The sequence below is a fragment of the Pezoporus wallicus genome, unplaced genomic scaffold, assembly GCF_028554395.1.
Source record: "Pezoporus wallicus isolate ANWC-B61680 ecotype Strahan unplaced genomic scaffold, APGP_CSIRO_Pwel_v1 contig_4046, whole genome shotgun sequence".
In the NCBI taxonomy this organism is placed as follows: domain Eukaryota; kingdom Metazoa; phylum Chordata; class Aves; order Psittaciformes; family Psittacidae; genus Pezoporus; species Pezoporus wallicus.
Genome location: NW_026638285.1, coordinates 309054 through 330904, shown reverse-complemented (window position 1 = coordinate 330904; position 21851 = coordinate 309054). Strand labels below are relative to the sequence as shown.

General features: G+C 43.8%; 1 protein-coding gene across 11 annotated transcripts in view; it reads right to left on the bottom strand.

Annotated features, from left to right (window-relative positions):
• GLYR1 (glyoxylate reductase 1 homolog) overlaps positions 1 to 21851 on the bottom strand; it is a 44539-nt gene that overhangs the window by 10708 nt on the left and 11980 nt on the right. For 4 of the 11 annotated variants that reach the window (XM_057410322.1, XM_057410326.1, XM_057410325.1 and 1 more), the window contains exons 4-11: positions 21526 to 21664; positions 20661 to 20903; positions 17607 to 17693; positions 16642 to 16698; positions 15502 to 15552; positions 15310 to 15383; positions 13397 to 13496; positions 441 to 512 (exon numbers count right to left, since the gene is read on the bottom strand). In XM_057410322.1, the coding sequence (XP_057266305.1) occupies positions 441 to 512; positions 13397 to 13496; positions 15310 to 15383; positions 15502 to 15552; positions 16642 to 16698; positions 17607 to 17693; positions 20661 to 20903; positions 21526 to 21612 (771 nt within the window). In that variant the 5' untranslated portion in view covers positions 21613 to 21664. The other 7 variants (XM_057410323.1, XM_057410324.1, XM_057410328.1 and 4 more) reach the window with 7 other exon arrangements.

Below are 21851 nucleotides of genomic sequence, written 5' to 3'. Positions count from 1 at the left end.
ATAGCAAGTGAAGGATGGTTATGAAGTGCATGCTATAAATTACTGCACAAGTAGTAGCTTGTCAGCTAAAGGCTATCATGCTTGTTTCCACCATCACATGACAGAGTTACAGGCAGATCCAGATTCTCTGTTATAGAAGATATTCCCATCTCATGCAAATGCCTGGCAGGCAGGTCTGGCTGCCTCCATGTGCCTTTTCAAAGCAGCTCTCAGCAAAGAGGAACAAGAACAGAGCAATCTAGGGGAAACCAGCTTTACGGAATCCTCAAGATCAGAGGGTAAGCAAACACTTGAGACAGCACTAGACATGCAGGAGGGATGTTTCTGTGCACCCTCTACCAAGAATTTTTTCCTTCAGGAGAAATCTACCACCCGTCCTCACATGGGAGAGCAAACAAACCCACAATACAAAAAAACAGATGAAGCAAATTAAACCTTACCTTCAAAATATCCTGCAGCTGCTTCAAAACAACATGGACCTCTTCTTGTAAAAGCCATTTAAATTCTTCTTCCTACATTGTGGAAAGATAGCAGTGGAATCATTAGAAGTCAAACACTGGAAAGAGATCTCTCTCTCAGTCACACATGAAAACTATTTAAGTTCTAAGTATTCTGCTATGTCCATGTCTTTTAAATCACATGCTAGTAGAAGAAAAATATTTAGTCCTAATTTGTTAAAGGGCCTTACTCTCCATCCTAACCAAATGAATTGTCCTTATTCTTGTTTTGATATTGTCTCACAAAACAGCCTTCATACAAATCACAGGATTTGGAAATTCACAAGATGTAAATTTCAGGGAAATGTGCAGACCCTGCTGCTTCAAAACCTGGGACATCTATTTAAGCTGCTGGAATGGGCTGACCCTGACTGTTGGGCAGCCAGATACCCACTCAGCCTCTCCTACTCCCCCTCCTCAACAGGATAAGAGAAAAAACTGAGATTAAAAGCTTGTGGTTGAGATAAAGTCTAATTACCATCAATGGCAAAACACACTCACCTTGCAGACAAATTAGGTAGTGAGAAACAAAGACAATACCTAAAACGTTTCTCCTCCCCCACCCTGTAACATTTTACCAGGCAACAGCAGCCTAAAAGTAAACCTAAGCTGAAATGTGGGTGGCAGGACAGAAAAGCTGAAGACACCCCATCACCTGGGCAAATTCAGGAAGAAATAAGCTCAGATCTGGCAGCACCACCTTCAGCCTCAGCCAGCAGGGAAGCCTGTATAAAGCAGATCCTCAAACCACACAGCTAAGGATTACTGTTAAACCACAAGGCCCCATGCTGAAAAACATCACAGAAGCAGGTGACAGGAGCAAGCAAGGGACAAAGAAGAGATTGACACTTGCTGCCTTAGAAGAGAAATTTTCCACATGGACACTACCAGAAGGAAATGAATTGAGCAGGTTGCCCACAGAAATCATGGAGAAGTGTGGTCAACTCAGAGAATTTAAGCCTGTGGTTTCTCCGCTTGATAGTCCCTGCTCACCATGAAAAACACAAAATAACTACTCCCTGATGTCACCTTATGCACCAGTTATCTAAATAAAGAGTAGGACAAGGCCAGTTCTGTTTCTGCAAATGGTCACCTGAAGCAGGTACACACTACTATAACCTAGGCAGGATTCTCCGTTATCCTTCAAACCAGTGTGGCTGCAGGACTACTGACTTTCACCATTTAATCCTGTTTTGGGTTTCTGGGCATCATGCCAATATACTGGATTCCTTGTTCTTTTGTTCTCTGTTACACTCACTCTCCCTCAGGTTCACAAAGGAACAGAACTCACGCAGGTAACACAGACACCTTCAAGTGCCTCCGCCACCCTACTGCTGCTATGCACGTGTTTCCACTGCACATCATCTTTGGTATCTTTCAACTGACTGCACAAGATCTTCCTGCCCCAGTATTGATTTTATGCTAAGTCAAGTTCATTCACCATGTATGCACAACTACACGCCTTGTGTTCTGGGGGAATGCAGTCGTATCATTCTAAAGCACAGTAGCTTTAGAAAACCATGGTTTTCACATGTGGCTTTCTGTCCAGTCCAGATGCATCTCTCAAGTTCCCTCCTTGGAGAGGAAGCTTTCACTATTTCTTGCAGACTGTGTCCAAGGAGGCATCCGCAGTATCAGCAGGTCCACATCTTCCCTTACCTTTATCAAGGCAACAAGGCTGCTCTGACATGTATTACAGAATGACAGATTCATTTGGGTTGGAAAGGATCTTTAAGACCATTTGGTTCCAACCCCCTGCCACAGGCAGGGACACCTTCCACTTTCCACTAGACCAGGTTGCTCCAAGCCCTGTCTAGCCTGGCCTTGAACACTTTCAGAGATGGAGCATTCACAACTTCCTTGGGCAGCCTGTTCGAGTGCCTCACTACTCCCACAGTACAGAATTTCTTCCTTACATCTAACTTAAATCTTCCCTGTTTAAGCTTTAGCCCCTTACCCTTTGTACTATCCTGCCTATCATCTGCTGGGGCTGGTCCTCCACCAAGCAGGATACTGGGCTATGAAAAACACCAAGGTCACGTAAATCAACCAGTGATTTACGTAGGCAGGGTACCCACCTGCGCCCGGACCCAACCGCGGCCAGCGCAAGAAGCGGCAGCAATCCCTGCGCCAGTGGAGGCCAGCTCAGCGAGGGCCGCCACAACAGCTGAAGACGGGCTCTGCGAGGAGGAGTAGTGCTGAGGGCAGCACAGCACCGGAGCCCGGAGCTGGCATCAAAGCCCCACGGCAGCGCACGCAGCGGTGACAGGGCGGCATTCACAGAGCGCCGCAGCCAGCCAGGGGGCTGCGGCTAACCACCCAGCGCAGGAGCAGAGGAGCAGAGGAGCAGAGGAGCAGAGGAGCAGAGGAGCAGAGGAGCAGAGGAGCAGAGGAGCAGAGGAGCAGAGGAGCAGAGGAGCAGAGGAGCAGAGGAGCAGAGGAGCAGAGGAACAGAGGAACAGAGGAACAGAGGAACAGAGGAGGAGCCCCCCAGCCCAGCCGACTCACCAACACCATCCGCTCGCCCGCGTTCGCCATTGCCGCCGCCATACCACCATCCGCCGCCGGCCCCGCCCCTTCGCTGCGCCCTCGGCTGCTCCCACTGGCTACAACCACTGTTTCTCTGCCCAGCAACGCAGCCGAAGCCTCGACTGATTGGGCAGCACCGCGCTCCCTGCGCAACCGAAGCGCGGCGAGGTGACGTTAAGCGGGTGCGACACTGGTAGCGGTTGGATGGTACCAGCGGTAGAGGTATTTATTCTTCCTATCTCCTGCTAGCCATCGCTGTGATTAAGAGATAGGTCACTTTGGGTAAAATTGGAACCCCAAGTCAAGCTGTGTACCTCTTGTGTTTTCTTTGCCCTTGTGGAGCTGTTGGAGCGAGCCTAGAGGAGGCTCCTGAAGTGCTGCGAGGGCTGGAGCAGCTCTGCTCTGGAGCCAGGGTAAGACAGCTGGGCTTGTTCAGCCTGGAGAAGGCTCCTTAAGGGGAGACCTTAAGAGCAGCTTCAGTGCCTAAAGGGGCTACAAGAAAGCTGGAGAAGGGGGTTGGACAAGGGCCTGTAGGGACAGGACAAGGGGGAATGGCTTTAACCTGACAGAGGGGAGATTGAGATGAGATCTTGGGCAGAAGTTGTTCCCTGTGTGAGAGGTAATAAAGGGTTAATGAAATTTTGCTTTCACCAAGCATATGTAGCCTGCACAAGATAAAAGCTTATCAAATATGACCATCCTGTAATGTAACACCAGTGAGAGAAACTGAAAGAACTAACACCCACAAGACTGGTCAGAACTGGCTCAAGAGCGAGGGTGAAAAGTTCACCTTAGAGGAAGACGTTTTACTTCATTCCCAAAGATCCCGGAAACGACCACCAGGAGGCACAAAGCATGCACCGAAAGGAGGAAACCAGGAAATCCTTTCGGAGAAGCAATTGTAATAGTTCCTCCCTGTTCCCGCGATAACTCTGAATATGTATTCGGCTGATGCAACAGAGAATGGATAAAAAGCTTGTGTACGGGCACAACAAGGCGCCTCTGGCTATGGTCATGCACCCAGCGCTGTTTGCTTTGAACGACTGACTTTGTCCCTAATAAATTTTTTAGAATTGAGCTCGTTTCTCACACCTGTGAGGGTGCTGAGGTGCTGGCACAGGTTGCCCAGAGAAGCTGTGGCTGCCCCATCCCTGGCAGTGTCCAAGGAAGGTGTCCCTGCCCATGGGAGGGGGCTGGAACTCGATGAGCTTTAAAATCCTTTCCATCCCAAACCAATCTGTGATTCTGCGATGATTCTGTGAATAATGGGTAAAGACTTGGAAGTCTCATCACTTTCCTCTCAAAATTCTGAAATTGCAGTAAGTTTATGCTGGCATTGAACTCTCTGTTGAAGTTAGTGGGTTTTAACGCTAGATTTACTGCGGGTGACAGGTGGTGAAGCAAAGAGCACCATCATCTTCACTGCATCAGTGAGGTGGCTGTGGAATGGAAGGTACTGCTCATTCACAGAGCATGTAAAATTCTGCTACTACCTGTTTCTGCTGTAGGCACAACTCTAATGTGGTGGCCCTGCTCCCCCACCTTCTGCATTGCTTTTAATTACAGTGCTAAACCAGAGTTTTCCTTACTGTAGCACCTGTCATTCATATTAGCTAAAGCCTATCAAGTACTAGCCCCTTACACCTCAGTAAACGAACAGCTACTGCCGTTTGACAGCAACTGCTGCCTGGATCATCAAAAAGCAATATTCTGGAGCTTACAAACACTTCAGTTAGGTGATCTTGTCCTAGGAAACCCCACTCACTGCTGAGTTGGTGCTCTTAAGCATTACTGCGCAAAAAACACCAAAAGCCAGAAGGACAGGTGCTCCAGACACAGCAACTGGGCACCAGGCTCCCAATACCTGGCCAACACAAGAAGTCACCCACATCAGAAAATTCCTGGGCCTCCACCTCTCAGCATTCCTTGCTTTAATACAAAGCCTTCCTCCTCCTCTTAGCCCAGATGCACACAGCCTTCTGCATGTAGAGTCTGGAATCTATCCCATTAATCCTTTGCAGTGTCTCACTGACAAGATCAGGCTTCTGCAAGGACCAAAATGCTCTCAGGCATGCTGCTGGTTTCCAGCATCTCCGAGTTTTGAATGTTTTGAGGAATGCACACAATTCTTTAGTGCCGCACTTGAGGTTTGATAGGCTTTAGGAACTGTCACAAGAACATCGTGTTACCAAGAAAGGTTTTATTCTTTTTGCCAGTAGCTTTGTTAATTGCACAAAAAAAAATTTTGTTTTGCCATTTAAACATTTTCACACATCCTATTCTGAATGACAAACATTAATTAAAAACAACGCAAAAAAATAAAAATTCACAACCTTAATTAACTATAGGATCTATCATTTAGGAAAAAAATGTTTTTCTTACAAGCTTTTCACAAGTGTCACATTTTCTCTTTAAAAAGGAGGGAGTCAAAAAAAGCAAACTGCCAAAACAGAAATCCTCATAAAAGGAACTTTACAGAATTCTCAACAATATTAAGACAACACTGAGTAGCCAGTTTTATTAGAGCTTCTCACCCTCGCCCTTTTATCTCCCCCAAATCTCAGGCATAGAACAGATGAAGATCCATGTTCAGAGGCTACAGACATAAATACAAGAATCTGAGCGAGACTGACATGAGTTCATCTCAAACGGCATCTGAAGCATTTGGGTTTTCACCGTTTCCTCCCTCCTCACTCCATATCCACGTCAGAGCCCTCAGTCTCCTCCTGCTCCTACCTGGCCCACCAGTGAGTGTACTTCACCTTCCAGCCACCCCACATCCAACTTCCTCACCAGGAAGCTGCAGTCAGTCTTTCTCAGGATAAATTACAGTGTTGAAGTAGTCTACACCTGCCACTCCCACATAAATAATCAAATCCATTTTGAGTACTACAGTATTTCTGGAAAACAAAACCTGCGGCAGCAGGGCGCTAGGGAGCGTTTCTCCCGCTCACAAATACAGTTGAGTTCACTATGAAATACAGGTCACGGGACTTGAGACCTCCTTTTGTACTCTCACTCCATCCAGAGGCACCACAAAGTAAAGAAGAGGGAGATCCTCCATTCCCTTTGCTCAGAACCATTCACCTTCACTCTCGCCCAAAAGACCTCTGCAGGGACAGGGCAGGGATGCTGCTGCACTGGCTCAGCAGAGTTTCATTCTTGACCAGGGACAGTACCTTCCTTTTCCTCCCAAAAGATTTCTTAGACTATAAGACCTAAAACTTACCTCCTGCCCCCGAAAACACCATTTCCCCAGATGTCCTCAATACACAATTCACATAAGTGATTTCTTAACTGCAGTATGTTTAACCAAGGACTTCTGATGCTAACAGCTGAGCTCTTCTGGACAGGGGAAGCGCAAGTGTGTCAAAAGCAGGCTAATGGCTGGTTATCCTGAGTAGTTATATGTGCCTTTAATATGGATATCTACATGCAGGATGACAGTTGCACTATCTAAGAAACATGTATAACTAGTATTGTTCACGCATACCACTGACAAATGGGCAAACTGATGCGTAAGTTCTACTACTAGATGTTCACCAGAGGACATAATGTGTAACACAGTTATTAGCCCACAGATAATGGTGATCACAGGCAGTGAAACAGTCAACAAGTAACATTTACAGCATTAGGTGTTAGATGTTACGATTCATAACAAGTATCTGATACTTTCTCTGTTTCTTAATAAGGTGCCCCTGAATCATATGCACATGCTGCACAAAGCAGGATTGGTAAGAAATCCTAACCCACAGGAACATTTCCTTATACAGACATGAAGTTACCAGAAAAATAAGATGGCAGGAGGGCCAGACCTCACAGGTTTAAAGGAACATGGTCTCATTTGAATCTGCTTTCTTTCCTGTCAGAATCCCAACCCAAGAAAGGAGACTGTGCCACTGAAGAGATTTTGGCCAATAAAATTTCTTACTGGCATTTTACTAACTCTCAAGTCTAAAATGCAAGAACCCTCCTAAAAGGCTAATGCTGAGAACAGCAAGTGTGAATGGGGAGGAAAGGGAAAAAAAAAAAAAACAAACATGCTCTGTGAATTTTTTGAGAGACAGGCTCTGGGTTACTCTGCTAGCAACAGAGAGCATCTCTGCTCTCCATCCTTGGCATCTGCAGTTAAAGTCCCATATTTCTAGTCTAGAAAGCTAGAAGCTCAGCAGTGAGTGGCCTTAGCCTCCCATTTTATTTCCTAGTCTTTCTAGAAGTTGCTATCTGGCCACAGAGTCACAGGCACAGGAAAAAGTTTCACACTGTGCTAGTGTCATGCCCAGAGTAGTAACACTAAGAACATATATGGAAAACCTGACATGTATAAAGATCACAAATCAGTACACAAAAACATCCCTGTGAGGTAGGCATTCATCACCCACCTTTCCAGATGGGCAAACAGGCTAAGGGATATAATGACCATGCAAAGGCCAGACAGAGAGCGTGGGAAGCAGCTCAGGAATCCCAGTCTCTTTGCTCTATAATTGTTCTTTTCACCCCTTTCAGACTCATCACTCTGTGACACTGCTGTAATCCAAGACACCTTTGTCATCATTACTGTCTACAAGGATAAAAAAAACAAGAATAAAGCAAGTGAAGCAACACAACATAAGCTAAGACCAGGAGCAACCCTAAGGTTTGCTCCTTCCCCAGAGTATCTCTGCCTCAGTTTTAGGCTACATGTTACTCTTGCAATTTTCTATGCAAATGTGTTGATATTCAATGCTGGTTTTGGGATGGGCAGCTGTGATTAGCCTTTTAGGAGGCTCACTTAACACCGGCATTCTCTCATTTTCATGAAGGTTTGTGTTTCTTAAGCTAAAGCTGTCTGTACAGGAGAAGACATGGATGTAATCTGTTCTTAACTGTACAAAGAATTCCTCCATCAGCGTTTTGGGGAGGTGGAGGTTTAAAATGAAACAGAATCAAGACAGTGTGCAATCCCATTACCTTCTGAACTGCCATTCTCCTCCATGGGAGGTGCTTTGTTCTCTAACAGTGGCCAATTAACAAGAATGCTCCTCACCTTACTTGGGACCAAGGACTTTACTGATATTCATAGGTAGATGGGAAGTATGTCACCTGTCCTCTAGATACAAAGAGTCCAATACACGCATTATTTTCACGGCAAAGAAGAAAAGGGATCATTAGAAACAGCATTTTGGACAAGCATACAAAGAGGAAAATAAAAGCAGCCAAGCAGCAGATTTCTGGCAGAGTTGCCTCAGAGCTTCTGAACAAGCCGCCACTGTTCTGTTCCATGACTGTCAGTGCATGGCATGGATTTTTCTAATTAGACTGCAACAATCCAAGCCCCTTCCTCCCCCCCACTTCTGCCACCAGGGGAAGGCTCACTGCAGCAGCTGCCTCCATGGCAGATCTCAAAGTCTGTATATAAAAGTAAATGGAAAGACAGAGATGGACTGGTCCAGAGTTAAAACCCAGTATCATAATAATATTAATCAATAATCATAGTATTAAGAGTAAGAACGGTGTAGCCTAGTGGATGTAGGCCCTGTACACTGCAGACATGTCGTTGTCTGATTGGTCCAATGCTTTTGCTCGTTTATAGACCTGGAGAAGAGAAATTAGGAAAGTATCAGTGCCTGCGCGTGTGCAAAGCCTTTCCCCAGCAGAAAAACTACTTTGCTGACCACTGCAAACCAGAGAACTGCTTTGTATGTCAAGTTTGTGGAGCAGCACAAATCAGAACACAACAGGTCTTGGTGAGGCCATCTCTGTTTACTGATGTGACATTCTAAGGGCTTCTAAAATAAAAATAAATTCAGTTCCATCCTACTCAAAATGTATTTCAATACTGTTCCCTTGTTATAGAGATGATGTAGTTCTTAGATTTTGGCTCTTGTTGACAAATGGCTCTACTGAAGACATGTTGAGCAACACACATCTGAAAACTGAGTAACTCTTACCTCATTGGCAGCAGCTGCCATTGGAGTTGGGTGGTTGACAGAATCACCCAGCGCAATAGCTAATCTAAGATCCTTCTGTATGTATTTCAGGTAGAAATCAGGTTTAAAGTTTCCTTGCAAGATATCTGTCGAGAGGAATGCATGCAAAAAATAAGCATGACAAAAGTAAATCAAGCCCACACTGCAAGGGCATGCAACTCCACACCAAACTTCCTTTTCCCATGCTGAGCACTGGGAACACTGCTTTTAGCTCTTCTGTTTCTCTGCCCTCTATCTTTACCTGGCCACAGCAGATGTCACTACTGCCCACTTGACAAAGCAAACTGACTGCAAAGCAGCTTGCCCTCCACTTCAGTTAATACCCTGGTCCAGTGAAATCCTCACTGTGAACTCAAATCCTAAGCAGGCTGTAGACCATGCAGAGCTTGGGGCGAATTCTCAGAATCCCTGGCTATGAAAGGAAAGGAATGAAACTCAGCTCTTCATTTCCAGAATGCTTAAAGTACCCAGAATCCCAGGCTGATGAAGATGGGATGGTTATTTTCTCCCTTCTGCCATTATCTGAAATGCTGCTAAGTTGTGGCAAATGTCGTGTAATAAAACAATGTAAGAGAACTTTACTTTGGCACTTCTGGTCCAGGAAGATGCTGGCAAGTTGTCCCTGATTGAGGATATCCAGAAGGGTCTGTTGGGACTGGCCAGTCACTTGAGCCAAAGTCAGTCCTTCTGCTATCGTTGCCATGAAGCTGCCTTGGACCATGTTGACAATCAGCATCATCTTGGCAGCATTGCCTACTTCACCTGGGAGTGAGACATACCATTGGGCATTCCTCCAGAAGAGATACAGCAGCCTTGCTCCCCCATCCCACACAGTATTAACACTACCAGACTCTTCATATCAAGCACTTGGCAACTCTCGTTTCCCCAGAAAGAAAAAGTTCAGAAACTTATCCATTTTGCAAGTACTCGAGGGAAGGAAGAAATTGTAAAAAAGTAAGATTTAAAATGAAAAGTATCATGGATTCTCCAAAATGAGCCAGTATTCAAAAGAAAAATCACAGAATCAACCAGGTTGGAAAAGACCTTTAAGATCATCAAGTGCAACTGTTCCCCAGCACTGCCAAAGCCACCACTAAACCATGTCACCAAGGGCCTTGTCTACATGGTTTGTGAACAATTCCAGGGACGGTGACTCCACCACTGCCCTGGGCAGCCTGTTCCAATGCCTGACAACCCTTCTGGGGAAGAAATTGATCTTAATATCCAGTCTAAATCTCCCCTGGTGCAGCTTAAGGCCATTTTCTCTTGTCCTGTCACTTGTTCCTTGGGAGAAGACACCAGCCATCTCCTCTCTCCATCCCACTTTCAGGTAGTTGAAGAGAGCACTAAGGTCCCCACTAAGCCTTCCCTTTTCCACACTAAAGAACCCCAGTTAAACCTCCAGTTAGGCTGAAAGCTCTGAAATCAGTCAAGGTCCAGAAGAACAGGCATACTGCCTACGAAGACAAGAAATAGAGAACACATATGCCTTTTGGACTCCTTGCTGGAATTCTCAGTCCTTGCACTTACTAAGAAACTCCCATCAGGCCCTCTGTGTTTCAATTACCTAGAAAAAATGAGGTCTTCCCCATCGCTTGGAAACAGCTACTGCAGTCCTCATATAAACCCCTGTCACCAGCTGCCAGGATCACAAGCATCCCATCATTAGATAGCTGCTGATTTCCTGAGACCGGTGCTTCCAAAAAGCGACCACCCCGGGACACAATCACCTGGAAAAAGAGCATCTCTGGTTAGCTGTGCATGAACAGCATGCATTGATGCTGTGTAGGCAGTACAGCAAGACCATTGTTTAGGGCATTCATGTCCCTGAGGACAGAATTTAAAGCAGAATAAGTAGCTTAGACACAAAGAGAGGAAAACACTAACACACGCTCCATCCTGCAAATGGTACTCAAGACCAAGAGTTGCCCTCACACTCCAGCAAGACTTTCCTACACCCATCACTACTGTGTGTGTTTTAAGAAGCTGAACTTAGGTGCTTTTGCCATGGTATCAGTAATGGACAAGGAACCGGTGCTGAAGCTGTACATGTGGTGTTATGAATCAAAGAAGATATCCCCCCTCTTTTTCCGCAAAGAGGAAAGGCCTTTGAGAGATCTCTTCAGCCATAGGTTTACTAATATTACAACTCCTCACTCTCCCAATTCATGTTGTACACTACTGCATCACCAACATGTCTGCTGAAACTTCACCAAAACCAGCTCCCCTTCCTCATGCAACACCACACATTGCCTTTAGGGCAGAGAATAACAATAATGATGTCAAAAAGGAAAGAAAATACTACTTCAGAACGTGTCTATAGAAATCTTCTCTATATTTCTACAAAATGAAACATGAAGGCATTCTTTTTCCCCAATCACAACATTTAAAATAGATGATTATGCATTTTATCAATTTAAGGGCAGTTACTAATCTAGACAGTGCTTTGTTCTCCAGCTTGTTACAGAATACCAATCTGCTACAAATACCTCTTAAGGGATCAAAATTTGGCTGCTGTCTGCACTGGTGCCACCTAATAGCCCTGCCCAATCTACAGGCTTTGTTTTATCATCTGGGAATGTCTTGTCCAACTTTGTTTGCTAGTGAAAATTTGACAGTTTATGTTGTCCTATTTTCCTGGGACTTGAGTGTTTCCTGAAAGAAGCTCAAGAATCTTCAGAAGCATCTTTATTATCAACAGCTTACTGCCTGAAGCAACAAGAACTGCAGTACTGCTGCCGAATCACAGATGTCAGAAGTTCAGTTGAATGTGATTACCTGGGCCAGCTCTGTGACTGTATCTGCATCCACGGTGGACATATCCACATAACACTTCCCTGGGCGAATACCCTGCAACACTCCACTCGGACCCAGTACCAGCTGTGGGGAACAGAAGAACGGTAAAGCAATAGGGTGTCTGCAAAGAAACTCTAATCCTGCAGAAAAGCAGTTCAAGTGAGGCTGGCACTGCACTGGTGGACTCCTACAGGGATGTCAAAACCTAGCCCCCAGGGGTTGTTTTTAAAAAGTATGGTTTTTGTTGGGACATTTATTTTTACACAGCTGCACTGCCCAGCACCTTCAATGACCTACCCAGCCTACCATGGCTGGTAGGAATCAGAACTGGCAGTGACTGTATCATGTAGTCTAGCTGGTGGAGGAACAATAAGAGCTAATCCTTACATCCTTTGCTGCTTTTGGATCTGATACACAGGCAAAGGTGATGTCACAGGTGGAGACAACTTCAGCGGGGGTTCTTCCCAGCCGTGCCCCCTCCTGGATGAACAAATCACACTGCAAAAGTCACAAATCCAAATATAAGAAAAATTAAGTCTGGAGCAAATGGGTTCTCTAGCATTTTGCTGAAACAAAGTCTGCTGCTAGAACCAAATTCAAAAGGAGTCAGGCAACTGGGTTGTCAGCTGTTGGTTTGTCCATACACATATACAAGGGCTCTTCTGCAGCTTTTCTGAAGCCCCAGGTGAAGAACTTCAAAGAAAAACATAGGAAAGAGAATGCTTTGGTGAAGTAAGAGACTGAAGGTTGTCAGGTTTGGAGGAGAGATGAGAATAATGGTAAACAGACATAGAAAAAGGCGTTAGTGGACAGTAAACAGGAATACGCACAGCTGAGACATGTTTCAGTGGCCTGCTGCTTCAGAGTCTTAGTTCCTTCTTATTCTATCCCCTCATATTAGCCAGTTTTTGCAGTTTAAAAAAAAAAAAAAAAAAAGAAAAAAAATCTTTCAGTCTCTTTTACCGAAGTAACCACAGTGTTCTTCCTGCCTTTGATATTCCACAGTACCATCCAAGTACCGCCACTCCCCTAGTTACCTATTTTTCCTCTTCCACTACAAAGGATAATACTGGCTAGAATACAAGCGTAATATAAGCTCCATCTTTACTTTGAATATACCTATAAAACCCTTCTCATCCTGGTCTTACAACACAGCAGGTTTTCAACAGAATCTTTGTTACTGCCACATGAACAGAACAATGGATGTGTAGACAAGGCTGTGGTCTGCATCTTAAAACACCACTCCTGAGATCAACTCCCAAGCAAGTCTTTTTGTCTGACTCCATGAGACAATGACTTGTCTATTTATATGAGCAGTATTTCCAGAGGCCATTTACATAGCATTCCCCAACACACACACAAGGTTATAATTGTTCTGGCAACTCTCTCCTCTCATACAAAATAGCAATGGGATGGGGACTGTTCACATAGGAGTGACCATACTATAACAGACTATAGCTTCATCTAGTCAAAAGTGGCTCCCAAAAATCACCTAGGAAATAATAAAAAACAAGGTCGCAAGCATATACTTGTGTTTTCTGGGCACCCTCTCCCACATTTAGAAAAGGTTAAATTTCATCATCTGTACCCTAAGCACATGCCTACCTTCTCAGCAGTCCGGTTCCAGACAGTGACAGTGTGACCCATCTTCAGTAAGTTGGAGACAATGCCACTTCCCATTAGGCCAAGTCCTAGAAATCCTATCCTGCGAGGAAGAGATAAACATTAATGCAAGAGAAAACAATTGGTGCCAGCCTCTCATGGTCTTGGAGATGAAGAACAAACCCTGGAGCATCACCAGCAAAGAAGTCCCAAAACCAAACACATTCAACTGCAGCCACAGCTAGAATAGGCAGATACTGAGCTTTTAAAGCAAGCTAGTGTTTATTTTGCTTACCAAGCATTCCTAACAATTTCTTGAAGAATCTCTTTAGTCTGCTTCAGAAGACTATCAAAATGTAACAGGTTTGGTTGGTCTGGGCTTTTTGTTTGTCTGGGAGGATTTGTTTTATCAAAATTATTCCTCTTTTGCTTTCTGTTGCCAGCCACTGCCTTATTGAAGACAAAGGGAACTTTCAGAGATCAACAGGTGCTTCTCTAATTAATTTTCCTGATTTTTAAACTAAGTCACATGTACAATGATGTGCTTATACTACTGAATGATTACAATCTTTATTTTAATAAAGCTCAGCAAGGACTGATGGGCTAAGCATCACACACAGACCTAACTAGACAGGGCTAGGTCTGTGCGTGATGCTTAAAAGTAGCCCCTGCTCCACAGCTGTGACTTCAAACAGGCACAGAAAGAAAGGAAGCAGCAGGCCAGTACAGGTCACCATGAGCAACGGCACAATAGTTCCAGACACCAGCTGCCTTCCTCCTCCTCCCCTCCCAAAACCGGCAAAAGTTTTGTTCTCCCTGTTCAAGAAAAAGACAACGTGCTAAAAAGCTCCACCCCTATAGTTACCTGCAACAGGAATTCCTTTGCAGTTATTGCGGCAAGGATCCTTTTATACATCATGCAGCTTCCTACCAAACCAACAACTCTATAAGGAGATTCTGAAGTGTTCAGTTACATGTCTGATGTAACTTCATGACAAAATCTGCCTGGCAATTCCTCAGTTAATTCTTCAGAATTAGCCACACTACAGATGTGCTTTGGCTTTTGCAAGCCACCTGCACTCACCCAGCTAGCCATGCTGCCTTTGTTAGAACAAACTCATTTAGACAAGTCAGAGCAAGTCACTTAAACAAGGTCCACCTATTTTCAAGTCTCTAAAACAGACGAGATACTCTTTCTCTCCCAACCCACCTCTGAACCACATATTCCTGTGAGACAATTTTACCTGAACAGATTCATTGTTATTGTAGTTCCCCTGGAGTACAGTTGAGAACTGACATCTCACGAGAACGACCCTAATGGCAAACGGCAAGCTGTGGCCTGAGCTCAATTTGAACAGAGCAGAAGTTACAGAGTGAAACAGGAAGCTCAAGTTAGGCTTCTCTCACTCTAGAAAGGAGAAGGGGTACGTTAGAAGAAACCAGAAAGCTCACGTACTACACAGCAAAGCTCTTGCGGTGGGAGAACACATCTCCCTCATACTCTTGTCTTCTATGTGCTCAGGAGAGCGATTAAATAATCCTACTCAACTGCCAGGCACTACAGGAGAAAAGTACCCTTTTATCTTTCTGCCTCATACAGCATTCGGAAATAATGATGCTTAATGTTCTGCAGCATGCCTTACAGGAAAAGGGCAACTGCAGAAAAGCCCTGAATTGCAAACTTATCCAGGCCAGACCTTATTCTGAATTTTTTCTACTGTACAGCCCCCGTTTGCTTTTAGCTGCCTTCTCCTCTTCCGCACCCCAAATCAGACTTTCACACAAGGACAGAGGAGATCTGTAGTCAGAGGGAAACATTAGGTTTATTTATTCTCAGTGACAAGCTGGATAATGGCTGCATGTCTGAGTTGGGAAGGAGAAAAAGGGAAATGGCTGAAGTGCGTTGGAGATCTTACTTTTTGTCTGTAGGCGTGATACTGCCATTGACTGCTGTGCTGTCTGCTGCCTGGATGGAGGTGGATCCTGTTTCCTGGGGTGGGGGGAGGCAAGAGGGGAAAAAAAAAAAAAAAAATAGAGTGCACAGCTCTGGAGGAACTTTAAGTCCTCAAGACAATAAGAAAACCCACCAAAACCAAGACTGGCCTTACCTCTTCACAAACTTTCAGCTTCTTTGTAATGGCTTGATAGCAGACAGCTGGCTGCATGGAGAAGACAAAGCATTCAGGGAAACGACAGTGCTGATTTGCTGTGCTTAGCAAATGGACAAATCCTTGTTAGACAAAAACAGGCAGCTCACCTTCCCACCACCATATGCAAAGGAGGAAAGCTCTTAGGCTTTCTTCAAAGGGAGAAAATAATGAAAAAAAAAACCCTATTGCAACACACTAAGATCCTCCCTTCCCACCCTGCCCCAGCAGGTACTGCAAACTTCCATCTGTAGTTTGCATGACTGGCTCCTCTAGAGGCAAGGAGAGGGCAACCCTACTCTCACATTTGGCCCAAATTAAACAGAAATCTTGAAAGGCTGCCATAGAGTCCTTTGCCTCCTACCTATGCCCAGTAAGTCCATACAGCTGTGGAAGCAAAACCTTCTTGTTAATGCGAGAAGGCAGGTGGCTGTCAGCAAATGTTAAGGTGAAGGCTGCTCCCTCCCATGCTGCTTATGGTAAGGCTTGTCTAGATTACAACTGTTAGCTGCTCTTAATCCTTCTGGCTCTGCCCAGATCCTCAGCTAAATATAAATCCTTTTTCATTTGATTTGATAATTTCTTTTCCTCCTGATGTTCACTGCTGAAGATAAAATCCTGCAAGGCTTCTGACTCTCAGGAGATAAGTTGGCTACATTTTACACGGAGCTTTTCTGGTCCTGGAAATCCTGCCATATTCAGCTAGTTGACAAATTCATCCAGATGAAGGAAGTGGTAGGACAACAGAAGACAACCTAACAACAGGGATTTTAAACAGAAAACCATCTTTTCCTACCCCTCAACATTCAGTCTACAGAATTTACACAGAGCTGTCAAATCCTGGTGTGAGATTATCTTTAATTACTTAAACTATTCACTGAACTCAATGCCAAATCATTCTAAACCTTAAGGCTAGGAAGTAATTAAACACATGAGAATCCAATTGCCCCTAGCTCCTGAAGAACAGAGCATCACATACTCTTTTTGTATGATACTCTTGTGATGAACTCTTTACACATACTCCTTGTACTTAATCCCAGCACAGGGCAGGATGCCAAACTAGACAGACCAGGAGAATAATCCTGTGTGCCAAATCCTCACCTTCTCTGTCTGACTCAGCAGGAAGTGATGGAAGTGTGGATCACTGTCCTTCACAGGCTACAGAGAGAGAAAGCACAGGCTAAGAAACATTCCCAGAGAGTCACTGAGCAACCACAGCACAATTTCCTTGTTCTCCCAAACCCCACAAGAATGGCAGATTAAGGTGGAAATATTTATTAAACATATCAGCTGTATCAAGCAGCCTGTTTCAATTAAGCAGTTTACATTGTGTTTCATTCTCAAATCCATTCAAATCAAATTCCTCTAGCTTTGGAAAACCAGAGAAGATTATGAGCAAGATTAACATGGGAGGAAGAGATCTCATATCCCACTTCTTCCTCTTCCCAAGGGAATGAAAACATTTTTTCCCAGCTTCCAGGGAACTCCTTAAAACAGCATTCTGGGAACTGGCTGTGGATTACACTTAGCACTGTCACATGCTAGGCAACCCGTATTAACAGGAACAAGGGCTGTAAACCCAAATATCTCACCTCCCCAGTAAGCATCATAAGCACTACCCTTCAGTCACACTGCTCTTACTCTGCTTTACTGAACACATATTTATGCATAAAAAAAATGAAAGATTTCCAAAAGCTGCCTATGAGAGAAATCAAATGAAACTATTCTGTATGATAATATTCAGACAGGGAGAGCCTATCCACATCACCTCCTTCAGTTCTATGAAGCCAGTCCCAGAAATATTTTTGAAACAAGAAGTGCAAAACAGATTCACATTAAGTGTGAATCTGCAAATGGTTTCACAAAGTAGTATGTTGGGAAATGAGATTTCAGTCTTAATTGCCCAGGATATCATCTAGCTTTGTTACACTTCAGAATGACAGAACAAGAGCATTTTTGTTCCTACAAGAGGAAAAGATCTCACAGGTTTACAGCCCAGACAAGAGGTTCTAGATTTGCTTCAACAAACTCAGTTCCTAAATCACATATATTGTAAAGTTTCTTACCTCACTGACACTTGGTGGCCATTTAAATCCAGCCACTGTTCCAGTCATCACTCTCTTCACTGTACTTGACTCTGGAATTGTGAGGTCCTGAGGAGACAGGAGGAGCAGAAAGAGCTTACAACCTGGCTCAGTGGCTGGCCACAGCAAGCTGATAATACGAGCACACAGTTTTGAAAAGCATTACAAATGACTTCCATGTCACATGACATTCCATGAAGTGTTCATAGTTAAACACACACTGTATTAGTAAACACAAGTGAGGTGAAGAAAACATGAACTGCCAACGAAGCAAATCAATCATAGTTATCACTTCTGGAGAATCCATTCTTCATATGTAAGAGGAATCATCGCAATCGTGTAATCATGCAACGAACAGAGAAACAAATGATCAGACTTGATCCAGCATTTTCCTCTGGTGGATGCAGACCTCTGCACAGAGGTCTAACTCTTCCAACTTTCCCATCTTAAAAACAAGTAGCCTACCTTTTAAGCCTGCGGCTGATGGTCACATCTGCTCAGGTTTGCACAATCCATGAGACAGAACTGACATGTGGATTGTCCCATTCCCTCAACACGCCCATGATTTGTAATGTCATGATAATTCTTTTTTTAAACTGTTGAACAGATTAAAATTTATCTTTCTTATTTTCCAAAGATATATAGGTTAAAATAAGTCTTCATGCTATAGCTCAGACATAAGCTATAGACATACAGGGTCTTATGTTATATGAAGAGAATGTAAAGGACTTCTGCACAGTATGTGTTAGCTTCCTGAAATGAGGGTTCAGAAATGGAATAATATTATCTCTCCTCCAAAATTACTTCCTGCAAATGCACAATGTACCTTAGTGTCTATGCAGAATCACAAGAGAAGAGCACTGTTTGCAAAAAAGGTAAGAGCAGGAGTGCTGGAGTCTTAACTACTAGGACTACCCTAGATTGATGCAACTGTTTCATCTGTTAGCAGAGAGAATTTACACATCAAGTCTCCAACCTTAAAGTGTCTAGAGAGAGCCTTGCACACTAAAATTCTCTCCTTAGAGATCATGCTGCTGTTTCAACTGGTAAAGCACGGATGAAACCTGCTTTGATACCTACAAAGTCATGTTTGTTCTCTGAAAACATGCATGTAAGCTTAAAAGCAAGAGTATTTGAATGACCACATACGCCTACAAAGCTTTTCTATCTAGAACACACCTCAGCAACAACTGGGTTCTTGAATTTTGTGCATTCTCATTGTTTGGAAAACCACAATTTGGACTGTGATGGTGCAAAACCCCGCAAATCCCAACACTGCAATAATGCAGGACAGTGCCATTAGTGTTTTCTACCCCAGAGCTAAGGATATGGGGAAATTACGAGAACCAGGCAAGACAACAATAGGATTCTAAAATTATTTCACAGGCTGCAAAATAGTATTACAGCAGTACTATTATATTTTCACAGCAGTTCCTTTTAATTGTCAGTACACTACTTTCCAGAAGCTACTTTCCTACATTAGCCTGCTTACTTTCATGATTTTGGGCTAGACATTTATCACATAGCTGGTCACCTCTTTGTGATATGCTGTTTAAAACCAGTCCCCTTCAATTTGCCAGTAAAATAATTTCTACTACCCCAACTCACTCAAAGCACTCTGATGCTCTGAGATAGCCAATACTGTAAAACCTAAGCATGCAATGTGTCAGCATGATCAGAATTCTCCCAGCGATTAGTTTTGATTAATTTTGGAATGAATCTAGCTCAAAGACACAAAAGCATATGGCAAGCAGCAAAAAAGGCCCTGTGGCCTTGTAATAGAAATATGTGAAGATACAACAGGCTCATAGCAAGACACTATGAAAGGTGAAAGTATGTTGCATGAGAAGTATTTTCCTGCATCAGTCAAGTCACAAGTTCTAAAATTATTAGTAAAAATTCAAAATACGCATCTGTTCCTCCCCTCCTCCAGCTCCTCCCCAAAAGGAGAAACTGATGGGCTTTGTTGTACAGCCTCATTTAACAGAAGATGGCTCTAAAAAAAATCCAGCATTTCCTTCACAGCTACTATCTGAGATTATCAGCTTCATTTTACTACATTAAGAAAGAGTCTGCTGTTCAACCAGTGGATGCAAATCCATTCATCATTTTGGAGATCAAAGACTACCGTCTTGACTTGCAACCGGAAGTACACTGAAAGTAAAGATTGTGAAGCATGGCATAACATGATCCCTTTGGAGCACAGGTGAGCAAGCAGACTGCCGTACGGTTTATCAGCTGAGGTCTTCCAATGGTCTTCTGGTGCAGTCTCAAGACAGAGCATGCACATTGCAATGCTCCACTGAAGAAACAATTATCCATTTGGAAAAGGAAGATCTGGACCACAACAGTGAGTTCCACAATAAATAAAGAGGCCGAAACTCTAGATGAGGGTAGACAAAGTAATGGTGGCTATTGCTGCTACCACAACATCCAGAAATAACAGGGAACTAATGGGCATAAAATGCTCCAAGTTCGGAGCTTTGTGATGTGGATGGAAATACATCCTACAGCATAGAAGCTGGAATGAAAGCAACTAATTCTTCTGGTGGATTCCCCAGGCTACAAGAGTTTCTTCTTTAAGCCCTACCTAGCACTTAAGAACACAGCACCCCCTCTAAGTACTGAGGGCGAAGTGGTAAGACTACTAATCATTTAACCATACCAAGTAGATGAGATGGGAGAAGTCTGGAATCATATGAAGACCCATGTCTTCACTAAACCTTCCAACACAAACTGAACTTGAGGGATGGGCAAGACGAAAGGTGGAGTCTCAGGATACAGCTCTCAAAGCTCTCTCAAGGTGTGAAAAGAGCCACTCAAAATAACTAACTGGTGAAAATTACAGGAAGAAGCAACAACATGCTTGCTAAAGGTATCAGGGGGCCAAATGGTCTAGAAGTAGTAACACAGTACAGCTTAAAAAACTTGAGACTGAACTGACTCTTCCTGCTAGCCTGTTAATCAAGGTGCCAGTCAACCCTTGAGTCCATCTGTAAAGTCCACAGGGCACTGGTGGACATGCATAACACAAACCTTCTCATCCTTGGGTGGACGCCCCCGCTTTCGGGGGCTCTGATCCTGGGCTCTTTTCAAAGGTGATTTTGATCCTCTCTCTGATGAGACAGAAGAGACCCTCTTTTTTCCTTCCCCTGTGCCCTTCTTCAACTTCCCTTCAGGGAAACTGGCTTTGCGTTTCTCTTCACCAGCAGACTGCTTGCCTCTTTCTTCACTGGAATTATGCCGATTCTTTTCTTCATTGGAGTTATGGGAAGATGCCTGAGAGATTACAGAACATGGTAAGAAAGATTACAGAAGATGGTAAGAAAAGAAAAGAATAGCTGGAATGATTTGCATGCAAAACCAAGGATGTGAAAGACCCTGTGCTGATTACTAACAAGCAAAACAACAGCATAGTAACTTATTTAAAACTAGATATTTGTCAGCCCTTTGAAGTTGGTGAATGAAGTTCCTGATTAGATCTCCTGCAAAAACACATCAGTTTAAGTAAGGAGTAACAGAACAGGCCACTTGAAGACTTGCTGGTATCATGTGCAGATAGATGCACTTCCAGTATACAGAAGACAAGATTAGCAGATACCAACTTCTAGCCCAAGACCTAAGACTAATTTATTAAATCATCATAAGCAGATGTATTAGCCTCTTCAGTTTCTCCATCAGTTTAACACCACCTTTTTCCCATCAAACAAGACTAAACATGGAAGAAAAGAGGATACAAGAAAAAAAAACTTCAAAAAGAACCCCAAAGGTGTGAAAATGAACCCACCCTCACCTTGCCAGATGTGACAAACTCCTTTCACACAGAAATGGACCTGATCATTATGCATGCCAGACTTGGTGTTTTTTTTTTTTTTCACAGAGTGAAAAAGAAACCACTCACCTGGTCCCTGCCTTTGGTTTTTCTAAGAAACTCCTCTACAGCATCCACAGCTTGCTGGAAGCGCTTACCCTTGTTAATCTTTATCATTTCCTCTTTGTGAGGGTGATAAGGCTTTAGCTGCTCCACTTTGATCCAAGCACTAGAAACAAGAAAATAGGTTAGTTATATTCTCCAAACAGGAACTTTTTCAACCATCCCACTTCCGAAACCGCAGAGATACACCTTTTTTCTCCAGAGCTACTGATGATAGCAGCCCAAATTCACTTGCTTTCTACAGCCTGAAAGGCTGTGATTTCTGCATTCACCAAGAACTTTCTTCTGGCACT